Source organism: Colletotrichum phormii (genome assembly GCF_030913505.1).
Source record: "Colletotrichum phormii strain CBS 102054 chromosome Unknown BDP81scaffold_1, whole genome shotgun sequence".
NCBI classification, from domain to species: Eukaryota; Fungi; Ascomycota; class Sordariomycetes; order Glomerellales; family Glomerellaceae; genus Colletotrichum; species Colletotrichum phormii.
Window position 1 is genome coordinate 4,434,539 of NW_026851443.1, and position 27,103 is coordinate 4,461,641.

The 27,103-nt window shown below is 51.6% G+C and overlaps 8 protein-coding genes across 8 annotated transcripts; 4 read left to right on the forward strand and 4 right to left on the reverse strand.

Moving 5' to 3' along the window:
• Positions 1 to 871: 871 nt before the first annotated feature.
• On the reverse strand, positions 872 to 2,516 carry BDP81DRAFT_457043 (uncharacterized protein; the record flags this gene model as incomplete). The annotated part of the gene is made up of 5 exons (XM_060593241.1): positions 872 to 1,484; positions 1,541 to 2,016; positions 2,078 to 2,182; positions 2,234 to 2,253; positions 2,321 to 2,516. 5 exons carry the CDS (start codon positions 2,514 to 2,516, stop codon positions 872 to 874), a joined length of 1,410 nt encoding a protein of 469 aa, XP_060452466.1.
• Positions 2,517 to 5,633: 3,117 nt separating this feature from the next.
• BDP81DRAFT_467679 (multidrug resistance protein CDR1) lies at positions 5,634 to 9,952 on the reverse strand (the record flags this gene model as incomplete). The annotated part of the gene is made up of 9 exons (XM_060594464.1): positions 5,634 to 5,867; positions 5,928 to 5,943; positions 6,008 to 6,362; positions 6,425 to 7,399; positions 7,687 to 8,580; positions 8,635 to 9,140; positions 9,205 to 9,761; positions 9,818 to 9,873; positions 9,928 to 9,952. 9 exons carry the CDS (start codon positions 9,950 to 9,952, stop codon positions 5,775 to 5,777), a joined length of 3,477 nt encoding a protein of 1,158 aa, XP_060452467.1. The 3' UTR covers positions 5,634 to 5,774.
• Positions 9,953 to 12,238: 2,286 nt separating this feature from the next.
• On the forward strand, positions 12,239 to 13,421 carry BDP81DRAFT_306963 (uncharacterized protein; the record flags this gene model as incomplete). Its single annotated transcript, XM_060583322.1, has 3 exons — positions 12,239 to 12,584; positions 12,646 to 12,833; positions 12,891 to 13,421. 3 exons carry the CDS (start codon positions 12,239 to 12,241, stop codon positions 13,419 to 13,421), a joined length of 1,065 nt encoding a protein of 354 aa, XP_060452468.1.
• An 812-nt stretch (positions 13,422 to 14,233) lies between these two features.
• Positions 14,234 to 16,266, forward strand: BDP81DRAFT_389200 (uncharacterized protein; the record flags this gene model as incomplete). The annotated part of the gene is made up of 3 exons (XM_060587228.1): positions 14,234 to 15,132; positions 15,190 to 15,429; positions 15,495 to 16,266. 3 exons carry the CDS (start codon positions 14,234 to 14,236, stop codon positions 16,264 to 16,266), a joined length of 1,911 nt encoding a protein of 636 aa, XP_060452469.1.
• Positions 16,267 to 16,624: 358 nt separating this feature from the next.
• On the forward strand, positions 16,625 to 17,225 carry BDP81DRAFT_389201 (uncharacterized protein; the record flags this gene model as incomplete). Its single annotated transcript, XM_060587229.1, has 2 exons — positions 16,625 to 16,680; positions 16,739 to 17,225. The coding sequence occupies 2 exons, from the start codon at positions 16,625 to 16,627 to the stop codon at positions 17,223 to 17,225; spliced, it is 543 nt and encodes a 180-aa protein (XP_060452470.1).
• A 2,663-nt stretch (positions 17,226 to 19,888) lies between these two features.
• Positions 19,889 to 21,337, forward strand: BDP81DRAFT_364498 (nicotinate-nucleotide diphosphorylase). Its single transcript, XM_060586492.1, has 2 exons — positions 19,889 to 20,890; positions 20,950 to 21,337. The coding sequence occupies exons 1-2, from the start codon at positions 20,053 to 20,055 to the stop codon at positions 21,024 to 21,026; spliced, it is 915 nt and encodes a 304-aa protein (XP_060452471.1). The 5' UTR covers positions 19,889 to 20,052; the 3' UTR covers positions 21,027 to 21,337.
• Positions 21,124 to 23,432, reverse strand: BDP81DRAFT_21181 (AMP-binding enzyme). The gene is made up of 2 exons (XM_060582673.1): positions 23,167 to 23,432; positions 21,124 to 22,936 (listed from the first exon to the last, which is right to left on the reverse strand). The coding sequence occupies exons 1-2, from the start codon at positions 23,338 to 23,340 to the stop codon at positions 21,143 to 21,145; spliced, it is 1,968 nt and encodes a 655-aa protein (XP_060452472.1). The 5' UTR covers positions 23,341 to 23,432; the 3' UTR covers positions 21,124 to 21,142.
• Positions 23,433 to 24,537: 1,105 nt separating this feature from the next.
• Positions 24,538 to 25,724, reverse strand: BDP81DRAFT_457048 (glycosyltransferase sugar-binding region DXD domain-containing protein-containing protein; the record flags this gene model as incomplete). Its single annotated transcript, XM_060593242.1, has 2 exons — positions 24,538 to 24,608; positions 24,662 to 25,724. 2 exons carry the CDS (start codon positions 25,722 to 25,724, stop codon positions 24,538 to 24,540), a joined length of 1,134 nt encoding a protein of 377 aa, XP_060452473.1.
• Positions 25,725 to 27,103: the final 1,379 nt, after the last annotated feature.

Sequence of the window (27,103 nt, forward strand, 5' to 3'; positions counted from 1 at the left end):
TGTGTGACCCGACGTCTCATACACTCGATCACAACCTAACTCCGGAAATTCATACTTCAATACCCAATGCTAACTTGTAATTCAATCACACTTGAGATAATCTGACTCTTTCATCTATACTCTCGTGGCACCTCACTTGGCTAATCCCATCGGCCCCTGAAATGGCCCCACTTTGGTAAAGTCCCCGCTAGATAAGGTGCAGCCATCCGGAGCTTATGGGGATGATCGAGTTCCTGAAACAGAAAACTTGCTCAACTTTAAGACGACTTCATTTTGGATTTGCAACGACACATAGGAGGCAAAGCTTGGGCTTATTCTTAGAAGAACTGATGTTGCTACGAAAAGCCATGCTTGCTCTCACAGAAAATTGGTGTTGAAAGGGCTCTCATCCTTGAAAGAAGACGATACATTGCCGTTTGAGAGAGTTCATGATGTCACCATCAATGATTCAACTTTGTCTACCACTGGTTGTAAAAATCTAATTTCTCAATCCTCAAATCTCATGTTGTTCACAACTCTGGAAGTGGTAGCATCAATGTTGAATCGGACAAAATGTTCTCTGGCGCGTTGCATACAAAGAGTACTTGATTTCGTTTCGTCTCTTACAAGTCGGCCCTTGGTAATCTTCGTCACGGCTTCAGCAGCATGCCGGCATCGTACATAGTAAATCTCTCTCCTTTCAATATTCATCGTGGGATCTGGCTACTGCCTCTAGACTTTATACACTCTACCAATTATACGACTGGCCTCCGAGTCGTTTTCCACATCCGCGGCTCTCCTTTGCATCCCATCAACTCGATGGTGATGCGTTGTTCTTCCTCGTTATGATTGGGTATCTTTTGCGGTAATACATTACATCTCATTTGCCCAACTAATTTGTCAGGTGCTCCCAGTCTGGTGGTGGATGTGTCGCCAGCTGCAGCCGAGGAGGGCCGTCATCCTCGGGTATGGAGGCCAACGCCTCCGAAGGTATAGCCTTCTCCCATACAGCCTCCCAAGATTTTCTGGCCTCCATCTCGTGATTTTGCCAATTGGGTGCTTTGTCTCTCGAACATCCTTGCACTGAGCCCTCGGCACCCTGTGCCAGCCATCCTTCTCTCCTCCCGTCCATTGAATTTGCTCTGGGGTTGTAAGTCCAGTCGTCAGGAGTCTGCTCCAACTTTCTAACCGACTCTTCCGTCAATGGTCTCATACCCATCGGCTGACCAGTGAGGACAGCGAGTTCGGTATCGAAGTTTGCGGGACCTGTTGGACTTATCGCAGTGCGTTCTGCCACAGTGATGGCCGTGCGCGTAGTCCTCAGTTGTTTGTTTGGCAACATGCTGCGCCAGTAAGAAGAGCTTGAACTGCTTCCTTTCTTCAGATCACCTGTAGTTCGGGGAAGGTTGCCCATTGGCTTTCCCTCTCCTCGTCGTATCCGTTGGTAGAGAAGGTTGGTTGAAGGTAAACAAGCGCAAACGACGCCGATGACAAGTTCCAGTGCCCTAGTTCTTACTGTTGAGCTCTCGCACGGGCTAATTGGAAGAAGTGGTAAGCTTACGTGATAAGGTCCAAGACGACGAAGTCCGCTGTAACATCCGTCGAGGTGAGGAACTGGACGACGAGATACATGCGATAGACTGTCACAGCTGTCGCAATACCCCCAGCTCCAAGTAGCGCAGCGACTTTCAGCTTCTTGTGCAAAGGCATGCGCAAACCCCACAACAGTGGTACGGGGAGAACGAGGATGAAGAAGTCGGTGATGATTGCCAGGCTCAGATCCGCAATGAAAATTTTGCGTTGATTTAGACATCTCGGGTTCGGGGTTTTGGGGTTCCAGAAGGCTGATACTGGCAGGCAGATGACAGTCTTGAGAATCTGAATTGGGATGTAACAGATGAGCAAGGTGATGATGAAGACTTTGATCCCCCGTGAGACTCGTTCATGCACGGCAAAGACTCGTGCTTCGAGTAGGAGTAAAGTGACCTTCGTAAAGTATGCTGCTGGGCAGTAGATGATGGAACTGGCGTACAGCCACTGAAAATCATTGCATTAGCTCATGTCTCGCTTCAAGATTTCACTAGCTCGTCAAACATACTCTCATCACTTCTTGATACGATTCTTTCGTCAGCTCCCATGCATGATAGCCCTCGCCATAGTGTGCCATCACAAACACAGTCGAAACGTAGATCATGATCAATGCCTGGGAGGAATTAGTACAGCCATTTCACATTTCCACGCGATTGACTCTTACGTATGACACAGCGCAAGTCCCTGCGTCGCAAATCAGTCAAGTGTTTCTATCCCCGGTTCGTTCACGCGAGATTGAGGGATAACATACAGTCATCTGGAAGAAACGGTCTTGCCATGGAAAACTTCACATACGTCCTGATCCCAAAGAACAGCGTCGTGATTGCTGCCAGAACACTCATTCCCACGACATTCCACATCCACCCGGCATCCCTTGGGTTCTCGAAATTCGGTGTGACGCCAGGCGGGGGCGGAAACGCCCCTACCAGGGCTGTTGCGTTACTCATCGTATCTTCAATCGCTCGACGTGAGCTGTGAGCCACATGGCGAGGCTCATCGCTTCCCAAATGTCACCGAAATGTTTCTGTGGCCGATCGTATGTTCGCAGCTGCAGAAATATTCCTTTCTCGTCGACCGCCTCGAGATGAAAGGGTTCTAAGCTGCTGATAAACGACAACTTGGTGACCTGCAACAAGGGGCGTCCCGCACCGGCCCTGACTCGCCCGGCCGCTCTAGTTCCGTTTAGAGTTCGTCGAGTGGTCGGACGTTGCCAGGGTCGGGGCGCAATACCATTGTTAGCGAGCGCCATGGAGTGATCAACAGAGGGCGAAACTCTAACAAACATCATGCTGCACGGTGTCCCCTGTGGCCAGTTATGAGACGTCGAAAGAGACCAGAATCAAGGGACTTGGAGAAATCGCCACTTCACTCTCCACGGAGAATGGCCATTTTGCTACTCATCTGAGGAGCTATGGGCACAGCGCGATACGAACAAGACTGCCGCCTTTTGCCGAATCCGAACGGGGTCTCGCATGTCTGAGCGTTCTAGTCCAAGGTTCGCTTCTAGATCGCGACGAACCCCTTCTAAAACCTGATACCAAGGAACAGATGGGCTCGGGTGGGCAAATCAAAATCTGGCCTTTGTTATGTGCAGGCCAAGCTTATTAGACACCGCCACGACGCAAGAGGCTGCGATGAGAGCGCCCGTTAATCGCACAAAGCTTTCTTAGTTCAGATCCGAAAGCGTTCTAGAAGGCTTGCGGATCGACTGCTCTGGCGCTTCTCGGAAACGACTCCGCGTGATCTGTGAGGGGTCTTTCAACAAAAAGAAAAGCTTTTCGGATACCGGGGTTCTATGATGTATTCTTTGTGAGCCTCCATCCCTTCAACCCCTCATTCTCCTGACCTCTAACGCCGAGCGACACTTTAGCTGTTTCTGCATTATCACCGATTTGGTACCCGGAAAATCAGGGAACTTCTGTCCATGGTAGCTGTTTCTCGATATCAACGTGGATAATTGTTTTTGTCGGAACGGCAAGGCTGATAAGGAGCAATGGGCAGGTATCGTGGGCTGGCTGGCGCCTGCCCTGGGCGAAGTGGGACAACCGGCTTAGTCATCACGGCCGGTTAAGGTGGGACAACCACCCAGGCCGTCCCCACCTACTTCGATCGGCCCCTGCCCACAATGTAAATAGGAAGAACAACAACAGCAATTATCACGGACATCGACGTGATTGTTGCCGAAGATACACCCTCATGAGGAAATGTATCACGCCTGTGATACCAACAGTTTTGGACATCCGCGGCAGATCCAGTTCTCTCGCCGTATTATCAATTATATTTCGTGCAACTGTATAGCGATCGTAAAACCGACGTAATGATACGGGGCTCTTTGTATGACAACTCCAAGTGCCGATACTTTGAACAAGGAGATATTGTCTCCGGATAAATGGAATGGTACTCTCTCTCGGTTTAAGGTAATCTTATCGATTCCAGGCATAGCTTTCCGAAGCAACCGAATCATACGCTGAACATTGCGATTCATTCCATCAAACACCTGATATCATTGACTCGTCGCACAGTCAAGTCTGGGCATGGATGGCGAGCAGCTCTCCTACCCGTTTTCTTTCCTAAGATACTCTAGTTGCCGCACAAGGGTCAATGGCAAGACCGATTAAGCCATGACAAAGACTAAATAGTTACCTACTATCACCCTCATGTCTAGCGCTGAGAAAGTGCATTCAATATCGATTACGAATTACATATGCCACCGGCGTCGTCTGTCGCTCGTAACTCTCTTTCCAAATGACCAAAACTTTGATTGGGAAACTTCATTGCCATCAACTGAAGACGATGTAACTTTAGAAAACGATATGACTAGTCATTATCGCAGCCGAAGTTCCCTGTTCATGGCCTTGGCAGCCGTAGTCGAAGTTGAAGTCATGGCCATCCCGGCTGCTACCGGACGTTTCCACCGGCTGAACCCCGCGTGGGGCTCCCGGTCCAGGATCATCCCATGCTTCACATGCAAGTCATGAGTATCCCATCCGGTGCTGAATAGCTCCATTTTTGCCAAGGGCGGGGTAGAGCCAATAAGGGCTTCTAGATTAATCAAGTTAACCAGTAAGGTAAAAGTACCGCTATTACCTATAGATTTTGGGTATGCCATAAGTACCAGCAGTCCCCTTCAATACATAAAGCTACATTACAGTCGGTGATGATAGGTAAAGGAGCATAGGGTGAAATGACGTATCGTCAAGTACCCCTTTAGATGCGGGGTAATAATGGGTACAAGTGGATATTTTGGGTATTGGCAAAAATGGAGCTATTCAGCACCCGATGGGATAGCAGCGGCCAATCTCGGATTCGAGAAGCTCTCACACATAATTCACGTATACGGATGCCCGCGGGCATCCGGAGGTGATTTCTTCCCCAAATACGTGACCGAACGAATCGCAGTGAGAGTTAGGGCAACGATTTTAGTCTTAGACGTAGCTAGGCGCATGCATGGAAGGAGTCAACATAAGAGAGGTAGTTAATGGGATCGGAATAAGGTGGAACAATGAGAGAGAAGATTTAGATGAACGAGGGCTGCTAAACATTATGCGTGTCACTGATCTGCAGTATTGGTGTAGAAAAGGAACTCATAGTAAGGCCTGCATTGCTGGCGCACTGACATTGACCGCTGCATGTGATTCTCAGGGTATGGTCCTCGCAGACACTCAGTTTCAGCTGTCAACTTTGCTCTGCGGTCATTCGGTGCAATGGCCAAAACATGGTTATGTAGGAGTAGGTACAACCCTGTTTGTAAACGCAACTATGTTGAAGTCCTTCCAGTTAGCATCGCCTCTTCGGATAACTTTCTTACTGATTAAGTAAACATGTTAAGAATATCTTGACGACAGTTTTCACGTAACCCTATCAGATTTACGTTCAAGCACGGTTACTACGGTGGTCATTGTCATGAAAATGCAAGTTCAATATCGCCGGTGTATCCGGTGCAGTGAGGCCGAGGTCGAGCCCAACGACCTAGGTCTGCTCCATGCCAACGGGGCATCTTACCAGAACCATTGAATCGCTTCAATGAAGAACATGGAATCTCCGAAAGGTCAAGTATTGCAGTTATGCTATATTATGCTATAATGTTTAAAGCCCCTAATTGCGCCTCAATGTTTAGCCAGACGCTATCCTCTAATCTAAATTACAGGCCACCTTCCCTACATATACCTTGATTCCACCATTGTGATTTGTTGGTCAGCTTCCCTTCAGCTCGCGGTCTTCGTAGTCTTGGTCCGCAGTTTCATCATCAAAAAGACAAGAGCGTACGACGAAACGCAGAAGAGCGCCGTGATGCCAACCTATAGTTTTTCATAGTTAGCTCGGAATCACAATATGTCTGGATGCAGAACTTGACTTACTCCTCTCCATCCATAGCTGGAGTCATTGATGTTCATCGTTCTCATAGTCCGCGCCAGTGCTGTAGGGGCAGTATGCACACATGGTGCTGTTTCCCGGGTCGACAACATAGCCCGGCTCAGAAGAGAGAAAGTCGGCAAGGTATTCCCCACAGGTGCTGTTACCCGGGAGTGGAATGTAAGTCAGCTCGTTTGACTTGCAGTGAACCTCAACATCCCAGACTACGGGCTCCAGCATTCCTTGGATGAGGTACGTGAAAGGATCAGGCCAGTAAAGCCAGTATCTCCAAAAAGCCGTAACCTGCGAGTACGGAACGACGACGCCGCAGAAGTTGATGAGACCTGCGCCGATGATTGGGTTGGCCAGCGCTGCAAAGTAGGCATTGGGGCTATAAGCGGCAACAGCCTGTCCCAGTGAAGTGTATAGGAACTCATAGACTAGATGAGCAAAGGTCAGCAAAACATTTAAAAGTACATGTCGCGACTGGACTGAAGCTTACGGATCATCTGAAGGTAGACCTGTCCAGATATCCTTGCTTCTGTGGGGAAGCCGACCGTGAAATACCAAGTGACAAACGCCAGTGTTCCGCAGACCATCAGTACAGGTGTCTCTGAAAGCAGCTGACCCGCCACAAAGGCAAACCAATGATAGGTTTTAGACTTCTTCTCGCGAGTCTCGAAGACGTCGCGATTCCGAATGAAGAGCGGCTGCAGCTGGTTGATACACCCAGGGGCGACAAACACAAAATTGAAGACAGCCATGAGACGTAGTTGTAGATCGAAGGTACCATCGCCCAACATCCAATACGTGAAGCCACCAAATAGTCCGTTAGTGATGTGCAGTCCAAGCTTATTCCAGACATAATCGGGGTTGCGCCACAGAGCGACCAGTTGTCGGCTTGTGACGAGATAGAATTGGTAAGCGACTGGGGTCGCGAATCCAGCAAGCTGGTTCTCGTCAACCGCCTCAGTCGTAGTAGACTGCTGAGTGTCCTTCTCCTCGTCACCGTGGGAGTTGAGTGCATCGAGTTCTGTAATGGCCGCTTGTCTTTCCGAGGAATCCAACCACGTCTGCGGCCAATCGATCTCAGTACCGAAACGACCTTGCACCACATCAACTATGTGTTCTGCAGGATTCGCGTGCGGCGGGCAAGCGGCACCATTTCGGGCAAAGTAATCGATCAACGTGGTCGAGTTCTTGCCAGTCGGTCCGAAGTAGGTCGTCCGTCCTCCACGGACTAAGAGGAGAAGGACATCAAAAGCATCGAACAGAGTAGCAGATGGCTGGTGAATGGTGCAGATAATGGTCTGTCCAGATGCTGCGAGCCTTCGCATGAAGCGACAGATCTCGTAGGCAGACTGACCGTCCAAGCCGGAAGTCGGTTCGTCGAGGAAAAGGAGCGAGGGTTTCGCGACGAGTTCTGTCGCGAGTGTAAGGCGCTTACGCTGCTCGATAGAGAGACCCTCGCCAGGTGCTGGGGAAATCGTTGATGATTAGCGCGTGGTTCTGTAAAAGAACTGTGAAGGACTTGTGTTGGATCTCTGAGCAGTCGGCAGAAAAGGTGGATCTGGAAGGCGGCATGGGCACTTACAAACGACCCCTTACATACCACTTCTGAGAGGCCGTGGGCTCTGCCCACAACCTCCTCCTTCCACCTCAAGACGCAGCAATAATAGACCACTATTGACACTTCGTTCCAACCGTACGGTTGCCCTGCTGACGTGTATACCAACAACTTGAGATAATTGGTGGTAAACTCACTTCCAACAATTGCGTGTTGCAAAGGCGTCAGCTCAAGCAACTGCATGATGCCCCGAACATAGTCCTGCTTCTCCTCATCTGGAATCTTGTGGCTCTGTCGCAGTCTCGCCGAAAACAAAAGACTCTCCCAGACCGTAGCAGTGGGCTCGTGGACGTCGTTTTGCTCGCAGTAGCCTGTTGTCCGCTGGAAGCTGATGCCTTGAGGCTTGCCGTTAACCATGATGCTGCATTCGATCGTGCCACTGTCTTTCCTCTGCGCCAAAACGTCCATCAAAGTTTTCTTGCCAGCACCGGAGCTACCCATGAGCGCGACCAGTTGACCGGGTTTGACGTATCCAGAGACTCCGCGAAGGAGTTGCAGGTCCTTTCCTTCGTGACGAACAAAGTAGCTGATGTCCTTGAAGGTGAAGACAGTCTTGCTTAGAGACATGGAAGACACGTCGTGTGAAGCAGCTGAATCTTCCGCCTTTTCCGTGTCTACTTTCGTGGCTAGCTCCTTCTGTTTGCTCCGTCGGTCAAATAACACTTTCGAGCCGGAGTCGGAATGTAGGTTGATCTCGAAGCCGACTGCAGTCATTAATGCCAGAAAAATCCAGAGTCCGATGAGAATCCCCGCGTTACGCCAGATGTGTGCTTTGTAGACCGAATACTGGGCGTTCATGTAGGTTTCCCCATCGATAGCTATCCATCCTGGCGTAGATCCCCTGACTGTGCAGCTGCGATACTGACTACTGCCGTACGCAGATCCGAATGGAATAAGCTGAGGCTGGATGCAATCTAGAGTGAGATCTCCCATCTCCTTGGCCATGATCGCTTCGAAGGTGTTTGTTGCCGGGTTCAGCCACGAAATCCAACGGAACCAGACAGGCATGCTCGGTACAGGTATGAGATATCCTACAGGTGGTCAGAACATTTCTCTCGGCTGTGGTTGAAACAATTTGAGCTTACCTGCACAGACCATGAAAACCATTGTCATCCACCCAGTGATTTGGGAGGCCAGCCCGAAATGTCTGCACCAAGCTCCTATCATGCGGAACAAAGAAGCGAAACAAAGCGTACAAAGAATGAGCATAAACCAGTTGGTGAAGAAGTGGCCCGCCTCACGCTGGAAGTCAACGATGAAGTAGTAAATCAACTGGAACAAGGAGTACGTCAAGATGACAAGCGGGACATCAGTTGCCGCGCTAGCTAGGGCGTACGCTGCTGGCAGATTGAACGCAAGCCGCTTATGTCTTGAGATGATTCGTCGTCCCATGAAGGATGCAGTGGTCTCAGACATCTTGTTCATGGCGAAAAGTTGAATCGGGAAGAAAAGAGCGCCTGGCCGGGTGAAGATGGACGTGCTGTCGGATGGGAGATCGTAGAAAAAACTCCCGGTGACCAGCGCCATGATAAGGGCTGAAGCGATCTGGAGTGCGTTCGACCATCGGTCGCCCCAGATGATTTGGAACTGCCTTTGATTCCACTTAGACCTTGCATTCAGAATATGGAAAGAATATGGAAAGGGGTTAACAATACCTTCTAATGCAATTTCCAATCTGGCTCGTGAAAGACACCTGGTAGGGGCTAACTTGGCGAGACAGAAACGGTAGTGAACGGTTCTTCTCCTCCTCTCGGATTCTCAGAAGGCCCTCTACTTCATCCGACAGAGCCTTTTCTGACACGGTGTTCATCTCTTGTGCCATTCTCTCGAAAAGGGGGCTTGTATTGTATAGATCTTCGAAATCTGCTGGGCTTGTCGGGATCTTGTCTTCGTATCCGGGGCGTATCTGTCGTTCTGTGGGAACCGAAACTGAGGTGAGAAAATCAGAGATGTTGGCTCCTGGCGTACATTCAAAGCCCATGTCCTCGAAGTACTGCTTGGCTTGGGTTGTGGGACCGTAGTAGATCTCCCTCTCCTCAGCAAGCACAAGCACTTGATCGAAGAGGTCGTAAATCCCGTTGCCAGCTTGGTAGAGAGTTGTGACGATGGACTTGCGCTCTTCATCGGCCATCTTACGCAAGACACGCGCAAAGTCTAGCGCGTTGCTGGCGTCTAGACCACGAGTCGAATTGTCCCAACATTGAACGGGGGCCTGCATATGCCATCAGCGGGCGTTCACCAGGGGTATTGCTGCTGCCAAGTTCTTACCTGGGTAGCCATGACCTCGGCAATGGAGACTCGCTTTCTCTCGCCGCCGGACACACCTGTCAAGATTTAGTTGAGGTTCCTCAAAGTTGCCAAAAGTTTGAGCTACTCACCTCGGATGTATTCGTCGCCAACCATCGTATTCTTTGTGTGGCCAATTGACAAAGAGTCTAAGATGGCGTCGGTCTTCTGTGATATGTATTCTTTGGCGTTGGCCGACGACTCTGACCTTGAGCCAGGTAGCTTGTTAGACGTTGCAAAGTCGATCGTTTTATTTCACTTCCAAAGTCGGGAAGTGAAGGTCATCTGGTGAGTCTCGTCGTTAGACTCCTGAACTCGGCGACGTCAGAGCGGATTTGACCCCTTACCTTCTGTGTTCATAACCACTTGATTTCGAAATTGTTGCGCTCCTTTGTGGCCAAGATTGCCATATCTCACGTCGCCGCTAACATGATGGAACTCGTTTCGTTGATTGGAGGTGACTTTCAAGAGAGAAGTGCAGCCTGATCCTGGACGCCCGAGAACCAGCAACTGGAGAACGTGTTAGTGGGAAGTGGCACTGCAGTTACGCCAATTGACTCACCATCTCCCCAAGCCATACTTGGCCGGTCACATTATGAAGTATGTGCTACTCAAATCAGTCAAAGTATTCAAAGTAGTCAAAGACTTCAGTTCTTACCCTTTGAGATGTTTGGCTTTTGGTGAATGGAAACAAATCGGCCAGGACGGACAGACACGTTGATCCAAAGTCTTCTCCAAGCCCGTGAACCTCAATGCTTACATCCCGGAAGGAAACCATCAACCCTTGCCGAGGCTGACTCAATTCTTGCAGACTTTTCCTCGACCTGGACGGTTCGATCGCTGTCGTAGACTGGTGTTGAGGTCATCGCGAACGAAACGATTCGAAAGTCTTCTTTGGATAGTTAGTAGTAAACACAGTTGAGCAGGGTTGCACTGCGCATCTTCAGTTTAGGTTGTAGTCTATTAAGTTCTCTTAAGTCTCCTAGCTTAAAAATTAATTCCTAAGCAGCCTCCACGCCTCATTGAGAATATCAGTATATTGATTCCGGATGTTGTAGTCACTGACTCTGATTCTCAGGATCAGTGGACCCCCTTTTAGTGTCGGCCGCGGGTTTACGGTGTTTCGGATTTACGGAATTACGTCAGGACATCATCTCATCCGCTTTTACCAGACTCATCCTTTTTGACCCATTCATCTTCCGCAACGCGGCAACATAGATATTATTCAAAGCATTTTTCGGACTTGGGGAATTAAGATCACTTCCGTGTTTGACACTTCATACCTCTCTTTGAGTCTTTTCCCTCTAGGCCTGACGTTCCGATTGGGAAGCCAAGGGTCGCGTATCTCGGAGTTAGCGACATGCAGTCTAACAGCAAATTCGGAGGGAAGATTCCCAAGGCGTGCGAACCATGTCGCAGGCGCAAGATCAAGTGCTCAGGTCACAAACCCTGTCGGCAATGTGAGAACAAGCCATCCGATTGCGTATATCGGCTCAAACCGCGCGTGAGATTGTCATCGAAGCGGGCCGCGGCAACGGTAACAAATGCCGAGACTGGCCACGGCGTATCCACCCCGGGCTCTGATCGCGTTCGCCGGGACGAAGCTGCTTCTCAACGTTCAGCAGAAGAACATCAGCAACACGTAGCACAAACTGAAGTCTACCAGAGCGTTGCCGCAGCTCATCATGCGCCAAAGTCTACCGACAGCTCACAACTCTTCTACGGACCTTCTTCAAACTCTGCTTTCTTGCAGCAGATCCATCGCGGTCTGCTTTCCGGTCAGTATGGCCAGAGCCATACCAGAGATGTCCAGGAGGGAGGGCCGGGATTGGACATGTTTATGCAGAGGAATGTCTTCTTTGGCATGCCGCTGAAGATTAACGTTGAGCCTGCTCAGCCAGCAAGCTGCCCAGTATCTCTGTTACAGGCAGAAGAGTTCGTTCTACACTTCAAGACAACTCACTTGTCATCTTTACCGTTCTTCACCCCTTCCGAGCTTGATGACATGGTTCCCACTTTATTCAACTTAACCCTCGACACAACTGTTCAGCCTCAAAGGAAGACAGTGTTCCTCGCGGCTCTTGGGTTAGGGGCATTGAGCACCTCACAAACTGACGCCGCAGAATCACTGTTCATCCACGCGAAGAAAGAAGCGGCAATATACGAGGATTCGGTAACTTTGCCGATAATACAGTTTTCGATTCTCTTGGCTCACTATCAGCTGAACATGGGTCGACCTAACTCCGCTTACTTACACAGCGGCATCGCAACGCGGAAAGCCTTGTCCATGGGCCTGCATGCAGGGACCACAGGTGCGATTTCGCGAAAAGAAGAAGTTCAGGGAAGATTGGTGACGTTATGGTCTCTTTACTTTCTGGAAATGTGAGTTTGTTTTGATTACCGATGGGCCGCCTTCTTTTTGTGCAATATCCTAACATCGTTGCGCATAGATGGCTTAGCTTGGTGGTTGGACGGCGCAGTTCGATGCAGAAATCGGACTTTGAGTCTTGCCCCTATCCAGACGGACAACCAACGTTGATGGCACTCTGCCAATTCGCCAACATACTTGAAGAAGCTATCGAGTCAATCTACAACAAACGCACCGACTCCCTACGTCAACTATACGGGAAAGCCGAGAAGCTCTATAGCCATGTCCGGCAATATGGCGAGAAGTGGGGGCTGGGCACAGCAGCTTCTATACAACGGGTAGACGCGTGGAATGCCGAAACTAGTCTTCTTCTACACAACGGTAAGACTAACCTTGTACCCAAGATGTTACTAGAATTAGCTGCTAACTTTTAGGCATCAAGTTTACTTTCACGTAGTTCTCCTCATCTTCCGCCCGTTCCTAATTGCCGAAGCGGCTCTGCAATCAGGGGAAGGGTCTGGCGGGATAGGCGACATATGGCTTCGACAAGCCTGCAGACACGCGACAGATGCTGCACAAGATGCACTGGCTTTCACCTGGAACATGCTGCGCAGTCCTGAGGAATGCAACGTAAGTATCTGGTGGACAATTGCCGCAAGAACACAAGCTAATGTGTGCCACTCTTAGACACGCCGATACCATGCATTCTTCATCGAGTCTTCCTGCGCCGTTCTACTATACGACAGCTTGCGCCACCCAGCGAAGCACCCCCACAACCTCGAATTTATCCAGATGGCGATCTCCTGCCTGCGCTCTCTAGTGGGGGACGATCCTGTGACAAATGCTATACACTCCATCAAGAGAATCGTATGGGCTGTAGAGCAATCCATCAACGCAGCCAAGTCCACAGGCGCATTCTTGGATGTTGCTTCTGCCGACTCGTCGCCGGCGTGGACTGATGATCGCTTCCCGACGAACATACAATTCCCGTCGCTGGAAGAGAATAGGGCGACAACGTCGGATGATTTGATCTTCTTCAGCAACAGAGCTTACCGGCCACAGCCTGAACCTATCACGGATTACAGCATGCCAATGTCCGGGGCCGGTTCGGTGGGAAATCCATTCCCTGACTTGAATTTCGACGTGCTCACGACAGATCTGTTCAACTTCTTCCCAGTTGACATGAACTCGGGGCCTCCCGGACATGGAGGGGCATAGTTGGATCTAGTCCAATAAAAGTTCGCACAAGTCCTAGACAGTTGTCCTTCGAGGGGAAAGAGCATTGTGTGTATGATTTGGCACTCCTTCCAGTCAATCTCGTATGTTTGTAGGCTGTGTCTCACGCATCTTACATGTGGTTCTAGCCTAGATGTCGCTTGATATCATGGAAACCTCTGGACACCGAGGATTGATATCCAATGGCGCTTCTCTACTTATAGCGGCCAATCGTAACCTGTCTCTCGTGCAGTTCTCTCCGAGACAAGTCCTGAGGCTTCCGCAGCTGGGCTCAGCCGCACCACATGAGGCTAAGAATGACTGTGATTGTGGCTAGCTGGTTTCACGTCGGCGACATCTGAGAAGGCTGCCTTGGCCATGACATTCGTCAACGCGGTCTTGCGAGCTCAATTCACCGAATACTAGTGCTGTTTAGCTATCACAATTTTGATGTTTCAAAGGTCTTACGGATGTTCTACGCTGATCCTGGACCGCTCGTATTGGTTGAGAAGGACATGCATCCTGGTCAGCCAAGCCGAACTTTTGCTTAGATGCAAGACCGTGATGCTCCAGGGTGTTGTGCCCGGGTTTAATGACTTGGTGCTTGTCTTCTGCCGTTGTAGTGTCTCCCTTGCTTCCCCTCTGCTTAGATGGCGAGCTGATATATCTATGATTGAGAGAAGGTTTATAAATTGAACACATTTCCACGTCGATAGGTGGTTGCCTCATAGTGTGAAGAGAAGTATGTTCTGTTGAGAAGTTGAGACAGGCTCCCACTAAGTCCAACATTATAACAATCAGACTATCCGAGCAAGATGGCATCTACCTCAAGGCTAGAACAGCTCCGGGACCACCTATCGAGTCTGGACCCGAAGAACTCCTTGGAAGGGGTTTCGTTCCACTACGATACAGCCAATGAGCTCGGTTTCAACCCCGGCGACCCATTCGACTTCTTCGTCGCCATTCCATTCGGCAAATGGTCTAACAAATTACCTCCACTGCCTAATGTCGTTGCAGCTGCTGTTTCGGAGGCTTTAACAAATGGCATGATCTCAAAGAACATATCGATCGGCCAAGATGGATCTAAGTGCATGTTCATCGACTTGCTCACCCTTGCATCATTCCACTCCACTTTCTTCACCAAGGGCATCAGTCCGACTCTGAAAAAGCTCGTCAACGGTCTCCCAAGCGATGTGACGCCAGTCATCCGTCTGCTATGCGGCGACAACGCCACGACTGCAGATCAATTCGGGGACGCTGGTAACGAATCCGGGTGGAACAACTACAAGCAGATATTTTGGTCTGATAATCAGCCCTCCATCACGCACCCAAAGGCCGAGCTTTACATTGGTTTTTACAACCCGGACTTCAAGTTCCAGCCAGGAGGCAGTGAGGCATGGGTGAAGAAGCTCCAAGCCGAGCTCAAAGATTATCTGAGCAACTCGGCTTTATCCGGCTATCCATGGGTCATCGACCTGGCTACGGCTCTAGTCAGCAAGGGCCTGCTACCTCTCGCCAAGGTCGCCGAGAGTAAAGGGCTTCCGGCTCTCAGCTGGAACCACGCAAAAGTCACGGCGGTCAATGGTACTGCGATGACCACGGGAGGTGCGAACCTGTGGGACAGCTCTGGCGATACCCAGGTCGGAACATTCGACTCCATGGTCAAGATCAGAGGTGATGCAGCTATTGAAGCCCACAAATATGCCGATGCTCTGTGGAGGCAAGTCGATCCTAAGCTAGGCATTACGAACAGGCACTGACATGATAGTAGCTACTTATACAATATTCCTTCCGACGACAACGCATCGTTCCGACATTTTATCAAGCTCTCAGGGCCGACTCCGACAGGGGCGGATAGCTTTCAGGCAGATACGGTTCCTCTTTTTGGCAACACCAAGCAGTCGGTGGAGAACAATGGGTCGCAAACAGTTTTGACTACCAGTAACGTGGGCGGTCGGCTTCCCGGATCTGGTAAACATCGATACCCTATCCTGGTCTTGAACATAGTCAAGTCAGTAATATTCTATCTCGGGCAAGAACATGAACAGATCAACGCTAATCAGAGCCATGCTACAGAGACATTCTTCTGCAATTGGTGTACATGCAGACCACAAAGGCCTTCAACCCCTCGAATGGCGCAGCACCTGACTTGAAGGTGATGAACACCGTCATCGATGTGTTGAACGATCAACCCATCCTCCCGTACATGCAGCGGTTCAACCTCAGCCCAGCTGAATGGGCAAACAAAGCCGCCCGTTTCCACGCCATTGAGAGTGCGACGAGCAATATCACACTCGCCCAGGAAATATTTGTGGAACCATTCTTGCAAGGCAATCCAGGCGCCGGTACCATCAAGCAGTGGCTCAGCTCCAAGCTTGGCCTCGACTGGGACGAGTACGTGGTTCCCTACGATGTCATGCAGGCCATGTGTAAGGGTCTGCTCAACATTGTTAAGAATCATCCGCAAGACAAGAGCTTCGGTATGCACATCTTGCTCACCACGAAGGATGCTGGGGGAGGCTATGGGGATCCGTACTCATGGGAAATTTTCCGGGAGATTCTGACCGGCCTCCTCGGCGCACAAGAATTGCCGTCTGGTACAACTGCTGCGGGAATTATTCAAGACCGGGTCCACTGCAAGAGAATTATGCACAACGATAATCGTTATGGCCAACACAGCAAGATTGTCTGTGTGGATAGGGAGCTTCTGTATGTGGGAAGCGACAACATTTATCCATCTTACAATGAGCAACATGGTGTCTGGATCGACGATAAGAAAAACATTGAGGCATGGTACAGCCAGTACTTCGATACTACGTGGCAAAACGGAGCAGATATCGTCGACTAGAGGGCGGCAGAGGTTCGTTCTTCTGGTGCCATCAGGCTCTTGTATGTGGTCATCTTGACATGGAGCCATAAACTAGGTTCTTCAAGTAACCCTGACGTCCGAAAGACGATCCGAAAGAGGCTACAGCCAACTACCCTCGACGAAGTTTGATAGACCCACCACACATTGAATGATTATTCGAGGCAGTGTTAAAGTTCAACGTCGTTTTGGATCAAGAGATTCTTAATCTCCATTTGCCTAATTTATTTTACGACTCTGCTAAGGTTGTCTCACGGCAGCTTATCTACGTCTACCTAACCTAAACCACAAAAAGATTTTGATCAAACATTGATTCTCCTTCTTCGCCATCCGCCCTTTCATGACCAACCTCACCACCCTTTCTCAAAGACATCAAGAAGCCAATCAAGAATTATGGTACGTGCCAACTCCCTGTCTTCTTCTAGAACAACCAACCCACAAATTACTTGTCTAGTATCCTAACCAACCTCCAGAAACTGTCAACTATCATCGGAGCCGTCATCGGTCTCGCTGCCACTAGCGTCAACGCCCAATGGTACCCAGCCCGCGCCTGGACAAACTGCGCCGCCGCCATCGGCGGAAAGGGCGCCAAAGGCCTCAGAGAAGCTCACGCCTTCTTCAACGAGGTCTGGGGTCAACCTCGCCTCCGAATTCAGCACCAGTCGAAGTACGTAGCCGTCTGCAACGGCTATATTTTCGGCATCGCAAACGACGGCCATACGGGCTGGTTCGAGGCGTCTGGCGATCGGGACCTTGCGGCTCTTGCAGACCCCGGAACGGCGTCCGAGTGCAAGTGGTACTCCAGGGCGCACGATCTCGAGCACTATTACTTCTTTTCGAGAGATGGACTCCATGTTCTGGATACGAGGGCCTATATTCGCCGGTGCCACGAGGTTGAAAATGCTGTGGGTGGCCAACACCCACACTCCCTTGATAAGTAATATCAGCAACCAGTCGGACGGAAGTCTAGAAGAGCGTAACAATTCACATGGAGTAAATTCGTCCGAATCAAGCGGTAGTCAACAATAATCAATTAGTCTTCATTGTACGCTTATGTTGAACTTGGACTTGATAGCCCGAGGCTGAGCTTGAATAAGGCACTCTCTTTGATGACATTACATACACTTGCCTTTGCCTTCAGCCATGTTTCTCCCCTCCTCTGCCAATTTACTGGCCATCTGATCTTCAATGTTAAGGTACCGAGCGCAACTTTCGAAATTGTGTGGCTTGTCCGTTAGTCGTAGAGATGATCGCGGGCCTAACCCAATCCGCATCATCGGGACTCAACGTTCAAGACACCTGCAAACGGTATCGAGATCTGAGACCTTTTTCCTCCGCAGCAAGCGTGAGACTTAAATCTCATATTTGAACGTGACATGCCCACCTCTCACCAGAGTCTAGGCATACCGCTTCCTCATCCCAGAGTCTGGCCTCAGCGCGTAATGGTAAAATGTCCACGTCTTGGAAACCTCAGTACCGCCAACCCCCTCCTTGCCAGCAGCAGCGCAAAGATGACTATCTGGGCATGTCTCCCGACATCTTGGGCCTCGTGGCCGGGGTTTCCGCTGCGTTGTTTCTAGCAGCCATGTTCCTTGTCCCGATGTATTACATGGAAAAGCGTGAGCAGCGCGGTCGTAAGACTAAGTGTCAAATGACGGAGCCGTGCTCTAGCGGGCTTGAAGGCAAGTGCAAGTGCAAGTGTCCAAGAATATCATACTTGCTAACTTTGGGACTTTGCAGAGACATGCCGATGGGGGCCCGAACTCCATAGAGTGGTCGGTCATGCCTGCTCGCTAGATTCACAACGCTCATGCCAAACACAGCCAACGAATATCTGTGGCAATAGTAGAGCAACAGGGTGTAGATGTAATGTATCGAGGAACAACAATCTTGTACTAAAGAATACGGCATACTCTCCTCGTCGAGAAGATCCAGACGGGAATCAAGCCCGCTGCCCTTCGGATTCCATGTCCTTTAACATCACGATTGGTGCCACGAGAATCACCCATTCTCAGGGTTACCCAAGCACCAAATCAGAACTGGAAGCAGCCGAAACACTAATCAACGGGCTCGCCACCTTGTTGAACCAAAGTCTCAAGTCAAGCATACCTAGCGTGGACGAGGCGCCTCCACCTTCAACCTCTCCATCTCCGCCGCAAAAGCAGGAACGTGCAACACCTCTCCCGCCACCTTGTGGATGCAGCAGCTCTGAGGACGAGGAATCGACATCTGAACCCTCCAAGGTTAATCAAGACGTAGATGAGCCATCGCCGAAGCGAGACCTTAATGGCGATCACTCGAATGTACCGCCCAGGAAGTTTTCTTGTCCCTTCTACCAACGCGATCCCAATGGGCGCTTCTGGAAGAAATTCTGTGGAAACTCTGGTTTCTCCAACGTGAACGAAGTCAGGTCAGCATGATCCATTCCCAGATAATGCATGGGCTTACATCACAGGGAACAGAAAACATATTTATGATCACCATGTAATACCATTCTACTGCTCCCGATGCGCCGCAGTCTTCCCATCTGAGAAAAGCCTTCATGATCACTTGCTAGAACCGACAAGATGTGAACTGATCTCAACTGTGTTGCCTGTGGGATGCACCAAACAGCAAAGAAAGGATATGCGAAAACGGATGCACGGAACTGAAGAGCGGCAGTGGCGAGCCATCTATAATGTCCTCTTTCATGATCCTAGCGAAGCTGTGCCATCTCCGTGTAAGTGCTTTGTCCGGCCAAACACCTTACCTGTCCGTGTAAGACTCATTATATCTTTAGACTTTGAACCCGTCCCGTTGAAAACCGACAACGATAAAGAAAAAGAGGAAATAAACAATGCGCAGCAACAGCACTTCCGCCTCCAACTCCCCCACGTCCTCGACCGACGCTTCGTCGAAAACCCAACAAATTCGGAATCGGAAACTCCGATAGCGGATCCGACAACGCGGAACCGGCCGGGGGAGAGCGGGGACAGGGCCACAGTCCACATCCTACGGGGCGCCCAAACGGAGCTGTACCGGAACTTCCGCCCCATCCGTCAACTAACCATCGACGACTTCTACGACTCCACGCCGCTGTCACCTGGGGCCACGGCCGGTGATCAGGCAGGCCACGAACAGCCAGACGACTCGAGAGAGCGGCACCATTCTCACGATAGCTCTGATCTTGGGGTTTTGACTGAGTCTTCGAGGTCTGGGTCTATCCAGTCTAGCGGGTTTGTGTACGCATCTGATGAGTTTTCGGTCAGTGAGACAGAGGATCGGGGAACGTTTTTTCAGAGATCTGGGGCGGATCGTAGTTGATTTAGATGGTATTTTTGAGCACTCAGATCGATTATTTATACTCGAGTAGAAACAATGCGACTTACTTTTGCCACTTACCATGGTTTCAATGCTTCGGAACTCCAGAAACGTGTGAAGGCGTGAGCCGTGTAAGTCAAAAGGAAACACCTTTGAGCACCAGTCGGCACCAGCTGCACTGATACCCCGCCCAGCTGCCGACGCTAACCCCACCATCGGCAGAAGACGGCACCGACAGAAGCCGGCCACGGCAACAACGTCAACGAATCCGAACCGTGGCGATTAACCTTTGAGTCTTTCAGTCATACAAATTCCCTCCTTCTTTCAATCGACGACATCCTCCTCTTCCCGAACCCCAAAACGACTCCATCTCGTCGTCTTCCCGCTCTTCACACGACATCACCGTCTAAGCAATCGATCCGACCAAAACCCCTCCCCCGCAAACCACACCCAAACCACACCCTCACAATGGAAGACGTCCCCCTCGAGCACGGCTCCCCAGAGCACCTCCTCCCGCCCAGCTGGAAGACAATGGTAACAGCCTGGCTCGCCGAAGACACCCCCTCCTTCGACTACGGCGGCTTCGTCGTCGGCGCCGCCCCGCGCACCGCAACCCTCTGGGGTAAATCAGGCGGCATCGTCGCCGGCCGGCCCTTTGTCGACGAGGTCTTTGCGCAGTGCGGCTGCACCGTCGAGTGGCACGTCAAAGAGGGCTCCCACGTCGAGCTCCGCGGCCACGGAGACCATAACCCCAAGGGCAAGATGCGCGTCGCGACCGTCTCGGGACCCACGCGCGGGATCCTGCTGGGCGAGCGGGTGGCGCTGAATACGCTGGCGAGATGTTCGGGTGTGGCGAGCATGACGAGGGGTATGTTGGTGAATTTGAGGGCGGCGGGGTATGATGGTGTGCTGGCGGGTACGCGCAAGACGACGCCTGGGTTCCGGCTGGTGGAGAAGTATGGGATGCTTGTGGGTGGTGCGGACGCGCATAGGCATGATTTGAGTTCGATGATTATGTTAAAGGATAATCATGTCTGGAGCAAGGGGAGCATTACGAATGCGGTGAAAGCGGCTAAGAGCGTGGGTGGTTTCAGTTTGAAGGTTGAGGTTGAGGTGCAGAGTGAGGAGGAGGCGGATGAGGCGATTGCCGCGGGAGCGGATGTGGTCATGCTGGATAACTTTACGGGCGAGGGTGTCAAGATCGCGGCTAAGAGTTTGAAGGAGAAGTGGGCGGGGAAGAAGCACTTTTTGGTTGAGGTCTCTGGTGGGTTGACGTTGGAGAACGTCGAGAATTACGTGTGTAATGGTGAGTTATTCCTGGTGGCTTGGTGTTTCTCGATGGACGGCACACTGACCTGTTTACAGATGTTGATGTTGTTTCGACGAGTGCCATTCACCAAGGCGTACCACACGTGGATTTCTCACTCAAGATCGAGCACTAGCTGTAATCCGTTTGACGTTGAACTAAATCAAAAACACCATGATACCTCAGCTCACACTCGCTGGTTCCGTACTATGTGATGCTATATCTACTGTAAATCCATACCCTATGATCCATCTACTTCTTCCCCTCGAGCAAATCCTTGGCCATGTCCCTCAGCTTGAACTTTTGAATCTTCCCACTCGGCGTCTTGGGATAATCGTCCACCCAGAATACATGCTTGGGCACAAGATGACTCGACAAATGCTCCCTAACCCAAGCCCTCGCCTCATCCTTCCTAATCACCTTATCCCCTCCCGCAGCACCATCCCCATCATCCCCCCTCCACCCCTTCTTCAAAACCACAAACGCAGCAACACTCTCCCCCAACTTCTCATCCGGCACGCCCACCACAGAAACCTCATTCACCCCCTCCATCTGGAACAAGCAATTCTCAACCTCGAGGGGGTGAATATTCTCCCCACCCCGAATAATCAAATCCTTGATCCGCCCCGTAATCTCAACATACCCCTCCTCGTCCATCCGCGCCTCGTCCCCGCTGTACATCCACACCCGCCCATCCCCTTCCTCCCTCCTCACCTCCGCCGTTCGCTCCTCGTCGCCCCAATACCCCTTCATAACAAGGTACCCAGCCGCCGCGAGCTCCCCCCTCTCGCCCTTCTTCACAACCCGTCCCCGGTCCGCCGGATCAACAATCTTGACGGCAGTATGCGGCATCGCCCTCCCCACGCTCCCCGTCCTCTTGTCGAATCCGTCGTCGGGGGCCGTCATACAGCTCACGGGACTCGTCTCCGTCATCCCGTAACAAATCACCAAATCCCGCAGCCCGAGAACCTCATACAACCGCCTCATCAAACTCTCCGGCACCGAACTCCCCGCCGCGATCCCCTTCCTCAGTCCCCTCGGCATATCCTCTCTCTTCACCACCCCGCCGCCCGCCAACGCCTCCAGCACGGCGACGAACATGGTCGACACACCATATAACCCCGTCGCATCGTAATCAGCTACCATCTTCAACGTAGCAGACGGGTCAAAAGCCGGACTCGGAAACAAAATCTCCGCCCCCGTCGTCGCGGTCGCCATGTACCCCAACACGCACCCGAAACAGTGAAACAGCGGCGGCGGCAACACGATCCTATCCCCCGGCACCAGACCCATCCTCTGCGCAATGAGGTGTCCGTTGTTGAGAATCGAAGTGTGCGTCAGCATCGCCGCTTTCGGCTGGGACGTCGTCCCGGACGTGAACTGGATGTTGATCCTGTCCTCCGGCTTCAGCGGCGCATCGGGCACAACCGCCCCCGTCGACCCGGACTCAAGAAGAACCTCATACGGCGTCAACGCCCTGAATCCACCCGCGAACTCCACCTCGGGGTGAAATCCAGCATTATCCAACACCACGACCCTCCGCAAACTCGGCACGACTTCACTCTCCACCACGCCTCCCCCCTTATCCAGATCCGGCACCAGCGTCCTCAGCAACTCGAGGTTACTCCGCCCCCGACACGGCTTATACGGCAAATCCGTAACTTTGCCAATAATCAAACACTCCACCCCCAAATGGCGCAGCGCGGCGCCGACCTGCTTCGCGTTGAACCCCGGGTTCAGGGGCACCAGCACGGCGCCGAGCTTGAAGGCGGCGTAGGTGAGCGCGGCGAACTCTGCGCCGTTGCCAAGGGAGACGGCGAGGCGGTCGCCTTTGCGGACGCCGAGGGAGCGGAGGCCGTGGGCTAGGGTGTTTGAGAGGGCGTCAAGAGCGGCGTAGGTTAGTGTTGCTGTTGTCGCGGCCGGGGAGGCAAATGATGAGGAGGAGGAGTTTGGGGTTGGGCTGCGGGCTGTGACGGCGGGGAGGTCGCCGTGTTGGGAGACGATTTGGGAAAAGTGCTGGGGGATGGTTTGAGTTAGGAGGGGGGGCTGTCGGATATGTTAGCCTTGTCTTTTTTGCATGTCTTGCTGCTGGTGAGTAAGTGAGGTTGGTATACGAGCTCCAGGAAGTCATGATCTCTCATGAGCTTCGCTGCTTCACACCAACTATTGATCTCCATCGACACCCGCCAACTCACTCACTCGAGCAAAGTTAAATTAGAGCGAGCAGGACTCCATCCTCCCCAAAGGTCCAACAGCAAAGAGAAAAGACAACTCACTTCCTCGGGACCAAGACTGAAACTCAGCCCTTCGTGCCCTGAAGACAACTTCCTCCGCTGCCCAACACCGGCAACGACAGCGCCGGATCGAGATCCCGTAGATATCCTCCGCGCCGTAGTCCGCGCCACGGAACCCGTCGCCAGACGAACGTACCCAGCAGTCAAAAGCATCATCTTTCGTCGTCGTCGTCGTCGTCGAAACTGTTACCCGCGCTCAACCTCGGCTCTGTAACCCAAAGGTTAAACCCCAAAAGGTGCTTAAGAAGAATACAAATAGCAAAAAGGTATTTCTCAAAAGATGTCTCGCTATGACGATACCATGGCTCTCGTCTCTCTCCAATAATTCGTCGAATTCTCACTAATTCTTCGTATGCGTCTGTGTAAGGTACAAGGTATCCTTCGAAGCAAGGCGGGGGGAGCAAGAAGGTTGGACACTCTCGGCCCTCCTCTTCGTCCGGTCCGTCCAGTTCTCCCTTCCCTCCCGCGTCTGGCCGCTTTTCCCCCCGTCACACCGAGCCGAGTCCAGCTGCCAATTGCCAATTGGGGGTAAACTAGCCTTGGCAGAGGAAGCTCCCCCGCCCTTACCTCACAGCTAATGCGGAGAACCCGTGCGGGGTTGTACCCGCTGCGAACAGGGAATATCTCCCTAAAATAAAAAAGGTAGCCGCGGGTGCACGATGTGGGATTGGCCGGGTGTCAAGTGAGGATGACGCGCGATGACAGCCTCGGGTTTCGAGGCCACGACATGCCTCCTTTGGTTTCTAGAACTCTAAGTCAAGAGTCGGAACTGTCGGCGTGTTAGGGACCTAGATGGTTGTGAACCCATTACTTGGTCATCAGTGGAGACTGAACCAGACCAGATTCAGAGGCAATTGGTGTTGCACTTCCTTCTCATCGTGAGTTTGGCATTTCAAATTTGTTCCATTTGCTCGGAGACTGCTTTTGGGTATATGTACCACAATGCTAATGAGGTTTGCAGCTGTTCTCAACCTTCTGCGGCCTTTCGCCTCGCCGGACGCTCGCCTTTGGAGACCAATTTCTGCCCTTCTCCCATCGAATTCCGTGAGGTCCCTTCTCTGCTACTCCTCCACCTGTTTATCAGATCGAGGGATGTTGTAACTAGACTCTATGCCAAAAACAAAGCTAGCTCTACGCTTTTCCCGTTTTCCTGGGGTATGCAGTTCGTTTGTATTTCCTCGCCGATGCCACAAAAAAGAAAAAGTCAACAAAAAGACGAAACGCGACTTCTGAAACATGCCCAACCCGTGACCGTGGGTGACGACGCCGCTGGAGATGCAAATATTAAAAGAGACATGTACGGGAAGAAAAGGTGTGTGTCGTCACTTTCGTACGGCTGGATGGTTTGTTGTCTTAGTTTGATTTGGAAGAACCATCCTCGTTTTGCTCGCCAATGTGGCGGAGCTCTTCAGGTTTCCAGGTGCCTGCATTCACGGATTAGTTTTGGTCTGTAGAAACGGAATGTGCGTCAACTCACCCTCAAAGTCGTGCTTCACAAAGGCCATGGGATCGTCATAATCCTTGGCGCCCATCTGTTGCACGCCAGGGCTGAAGCTCGTAATGGGAAGCACCACAACATCGCCCACCTTCTTGGACGTCTCCATACCCGTAAAATTCTGCCAGTCGATAGGTCCCTTGGAGTCTTTCAGGTTGAAGTATCGCGGGTCGTTGAAGTAATCGAAGATCGCGTCGGTCCAGATAGCAGGTCCGGTGAACTCGACAACGTTCTTGTCAGCAATGTTGTCCAGCTTGCCTGCCTTCTTGCGCTTCAGAGCTTCCTCGGTGATGCGAACGACAATTTCGCGCATGACAGGGTGGCCAGGCTTGGACTGGATTGTCCATTGGCAGAACTGAATACGACGGCTGTACCAGTCCTTCCAGTCAGGGCGATCGGGGTCCGCCTCAATGCCAATGACGAGACCGACGCTCTCCCGGGGGATGCGCTCGGGAATCCACTCGAGGGCAGATTTGATAGCGTAGGTATCAATGTCGGAGTAGATGCCGCCGCGCGCAAGCAAGATCAGGTATCGGAAGAAGTCGGCCTTCAGGACGGGCAGAGGAAGAGCGTCGTAAGCCTTGAGGACCTCGGGGACGGACGCGTAAAGGAGGCGCAGCAGGTTGACTGCGACCTTGTCGGTGATGACCTCGTGCACGAAGCCAGGGTGCTGTTCCGACCAGCTGGCTTCCTGCTCGCGGAAGTTGAATTGTTGCTCGGCAGGTGTCCACTTCCACGTTTGCCAAATGTAGGCCGGGAAGCGCGTTTCGGGATCGTAGGGGTATTGGTATGCCAGCTTGTCGTACAAGGACATCTTGGACATGTCCATCATGGGCTTTTGCGTCGCAACCTTGGGAGCAGAGGGCTTGATCTCGCCGTCGGAGGAGGCAGGGGTATATGAGGACTTTTTGGAGTCTGTCGTGTCATGGTTGGAGGCAGCGACTGGTGCCGTTACGGCAGGTGTTGTGTCGTGGGAGGAGGAAATTAGGTAAAAGACGATTAAGAGGAACGCGGCGACCGCGACGGCTCTCCGAGGAGTGAGCATTGTGATGTATGTGTAAAAAGAGTGGCGGGTTGAAACGATTTCAATTGGGTGACTATGAAGTCATCGGAAGGCAAAGTTTCGCTTTGCCAATTCGTACAGTCGGACCGTGGGGGTAGAAAAGAGCGGTGGTTGTAGATAGAGTGGGATGCGACGTGGTTCCTGGAAAAGATGGAGAGGCGCCGGATTAGGGGTTTAAAGAGGAAAAGAGTCGTAGGAAGCTTCGAGGTTCGGACTATGGCGGAGTGATTCCTGCGAAACCAAGAAAGATCATGTCAGTTTGGGACTGATTAGGAGAATGGGGTAAGAGGCAGCAGGTTGAGGCGCAATGCTGAGAATAAGTGACAGCAAGCGGGTAGGGCTGGCAGGTAAATGAAGTCTGGAAAGTCTGGGCTGGGTGAAAAAGGGGAGGAAGCCTGTCAAGGTTTTGGTGGTGAAGGGATGAGCTGGGTAGCGGATAGAGAGGCGTGGAGACCGGGGACGTAATGGCAGACGAGGAACATACCTCGAAGATGGGGCCGTCGATAGTCGGGGAGGAGCTGGATAGAGTTCCGGCGATCGATCTGAGGGTTGCCAAGGGATTGCGAGAACAAGCGGACGGATACGTCAATGTCGAAGCTCTAATACTAGGTGGATAGTAGGAGTAGGCAGGCGTTGGTTGTTGTGGTTGACTTTGTCTGTTCGAGACTTGAAAGGACAGGAACTGGAAGTAATTGGGTGTGGAAGAGCAAGGTGACCTTTTTCCCTTTTTTGTTCTGATTTTTCCCTCTCTCCTTTCCAGGGGTCTCAATTGGGCGATTGCACCTTTTTCTGTCCCTGACCCTGGCGAGATAGAGGTACCCGTAGTCCCGTACTCCGTACTCCGTACCTAGGGGGGGCGAGGGCGAGGGTGAGGGCGGGTGAGATGGAGAAAAAGATGCGAATGCGGCTGTGGCTGCGGTGGTATCCGCAGGCCACGACTTGGATGACGCCGGGATGCTGACTTGCGTGTCCAGGTCCGAAAAGATGGGACTCGGGAGGGCGGCAGGCGGCTGTGCAGTACGGATACAGTGCCGTGCTGAAAACGTCAATTAATGTGTCCTCGAAGTCAAAGTGTCGAAGGTAAGCGGCCAAGGCTTTGCAAAGATGCAATCAGTCTGAAAGAATGGACCGGCGGATCTCTTGCTTGTGATTGTGGTTGTATGCAGCAAAATAAATGTAGCAACACTCGAAAGAAGCTCTGTGACGGGGCGGAAGGGGAATGGAGACTTGGCATGAGCTGGTTACCGTGGGTTTTAACACATTGGATGCCGCAAGGGAGAATGGCAAAGATAAACTAGCAAACCTTGGAAACTAGGGCACGGCTGTAGGATAGGGACATGTAAGTAATGAGAGAAAGAAAT

Excerpts from the sequence above, each read along its gene's own strand:
- BDP81DRAFT_364498 (XM_060586492.1), top strand. The coding sequence starts at position 20,053 with ATGGAAGACGTCCCCCTCGAGCACGGCTCCCCAGAGCACCTCCTCCCG. Across the intron at positions 20,891-20,949 it reads CGAGAATTACGTGTGTAATG|ATGTTGATGTTGTTTCGACG; the intron begins GTGAGTTATTCC and ends ACCTGTTTACAG.
- BDP81DRAFT_21181 (XM_060582673.1), bottom strand. The coding sequence starts at position 23,340 with ATGATGCTTTTGACTGCTGGGTACGTTCGTCTGGCGACGGGTTCCGTG. Across the intron at positions 22,937-23,166 it reads TCAGTCTTGGTCCCGAGGAA|CCCCCCCTCCTAACTCAAAC; the intron begins GTGAGTTGTCTT and ends CATATCCGACAG.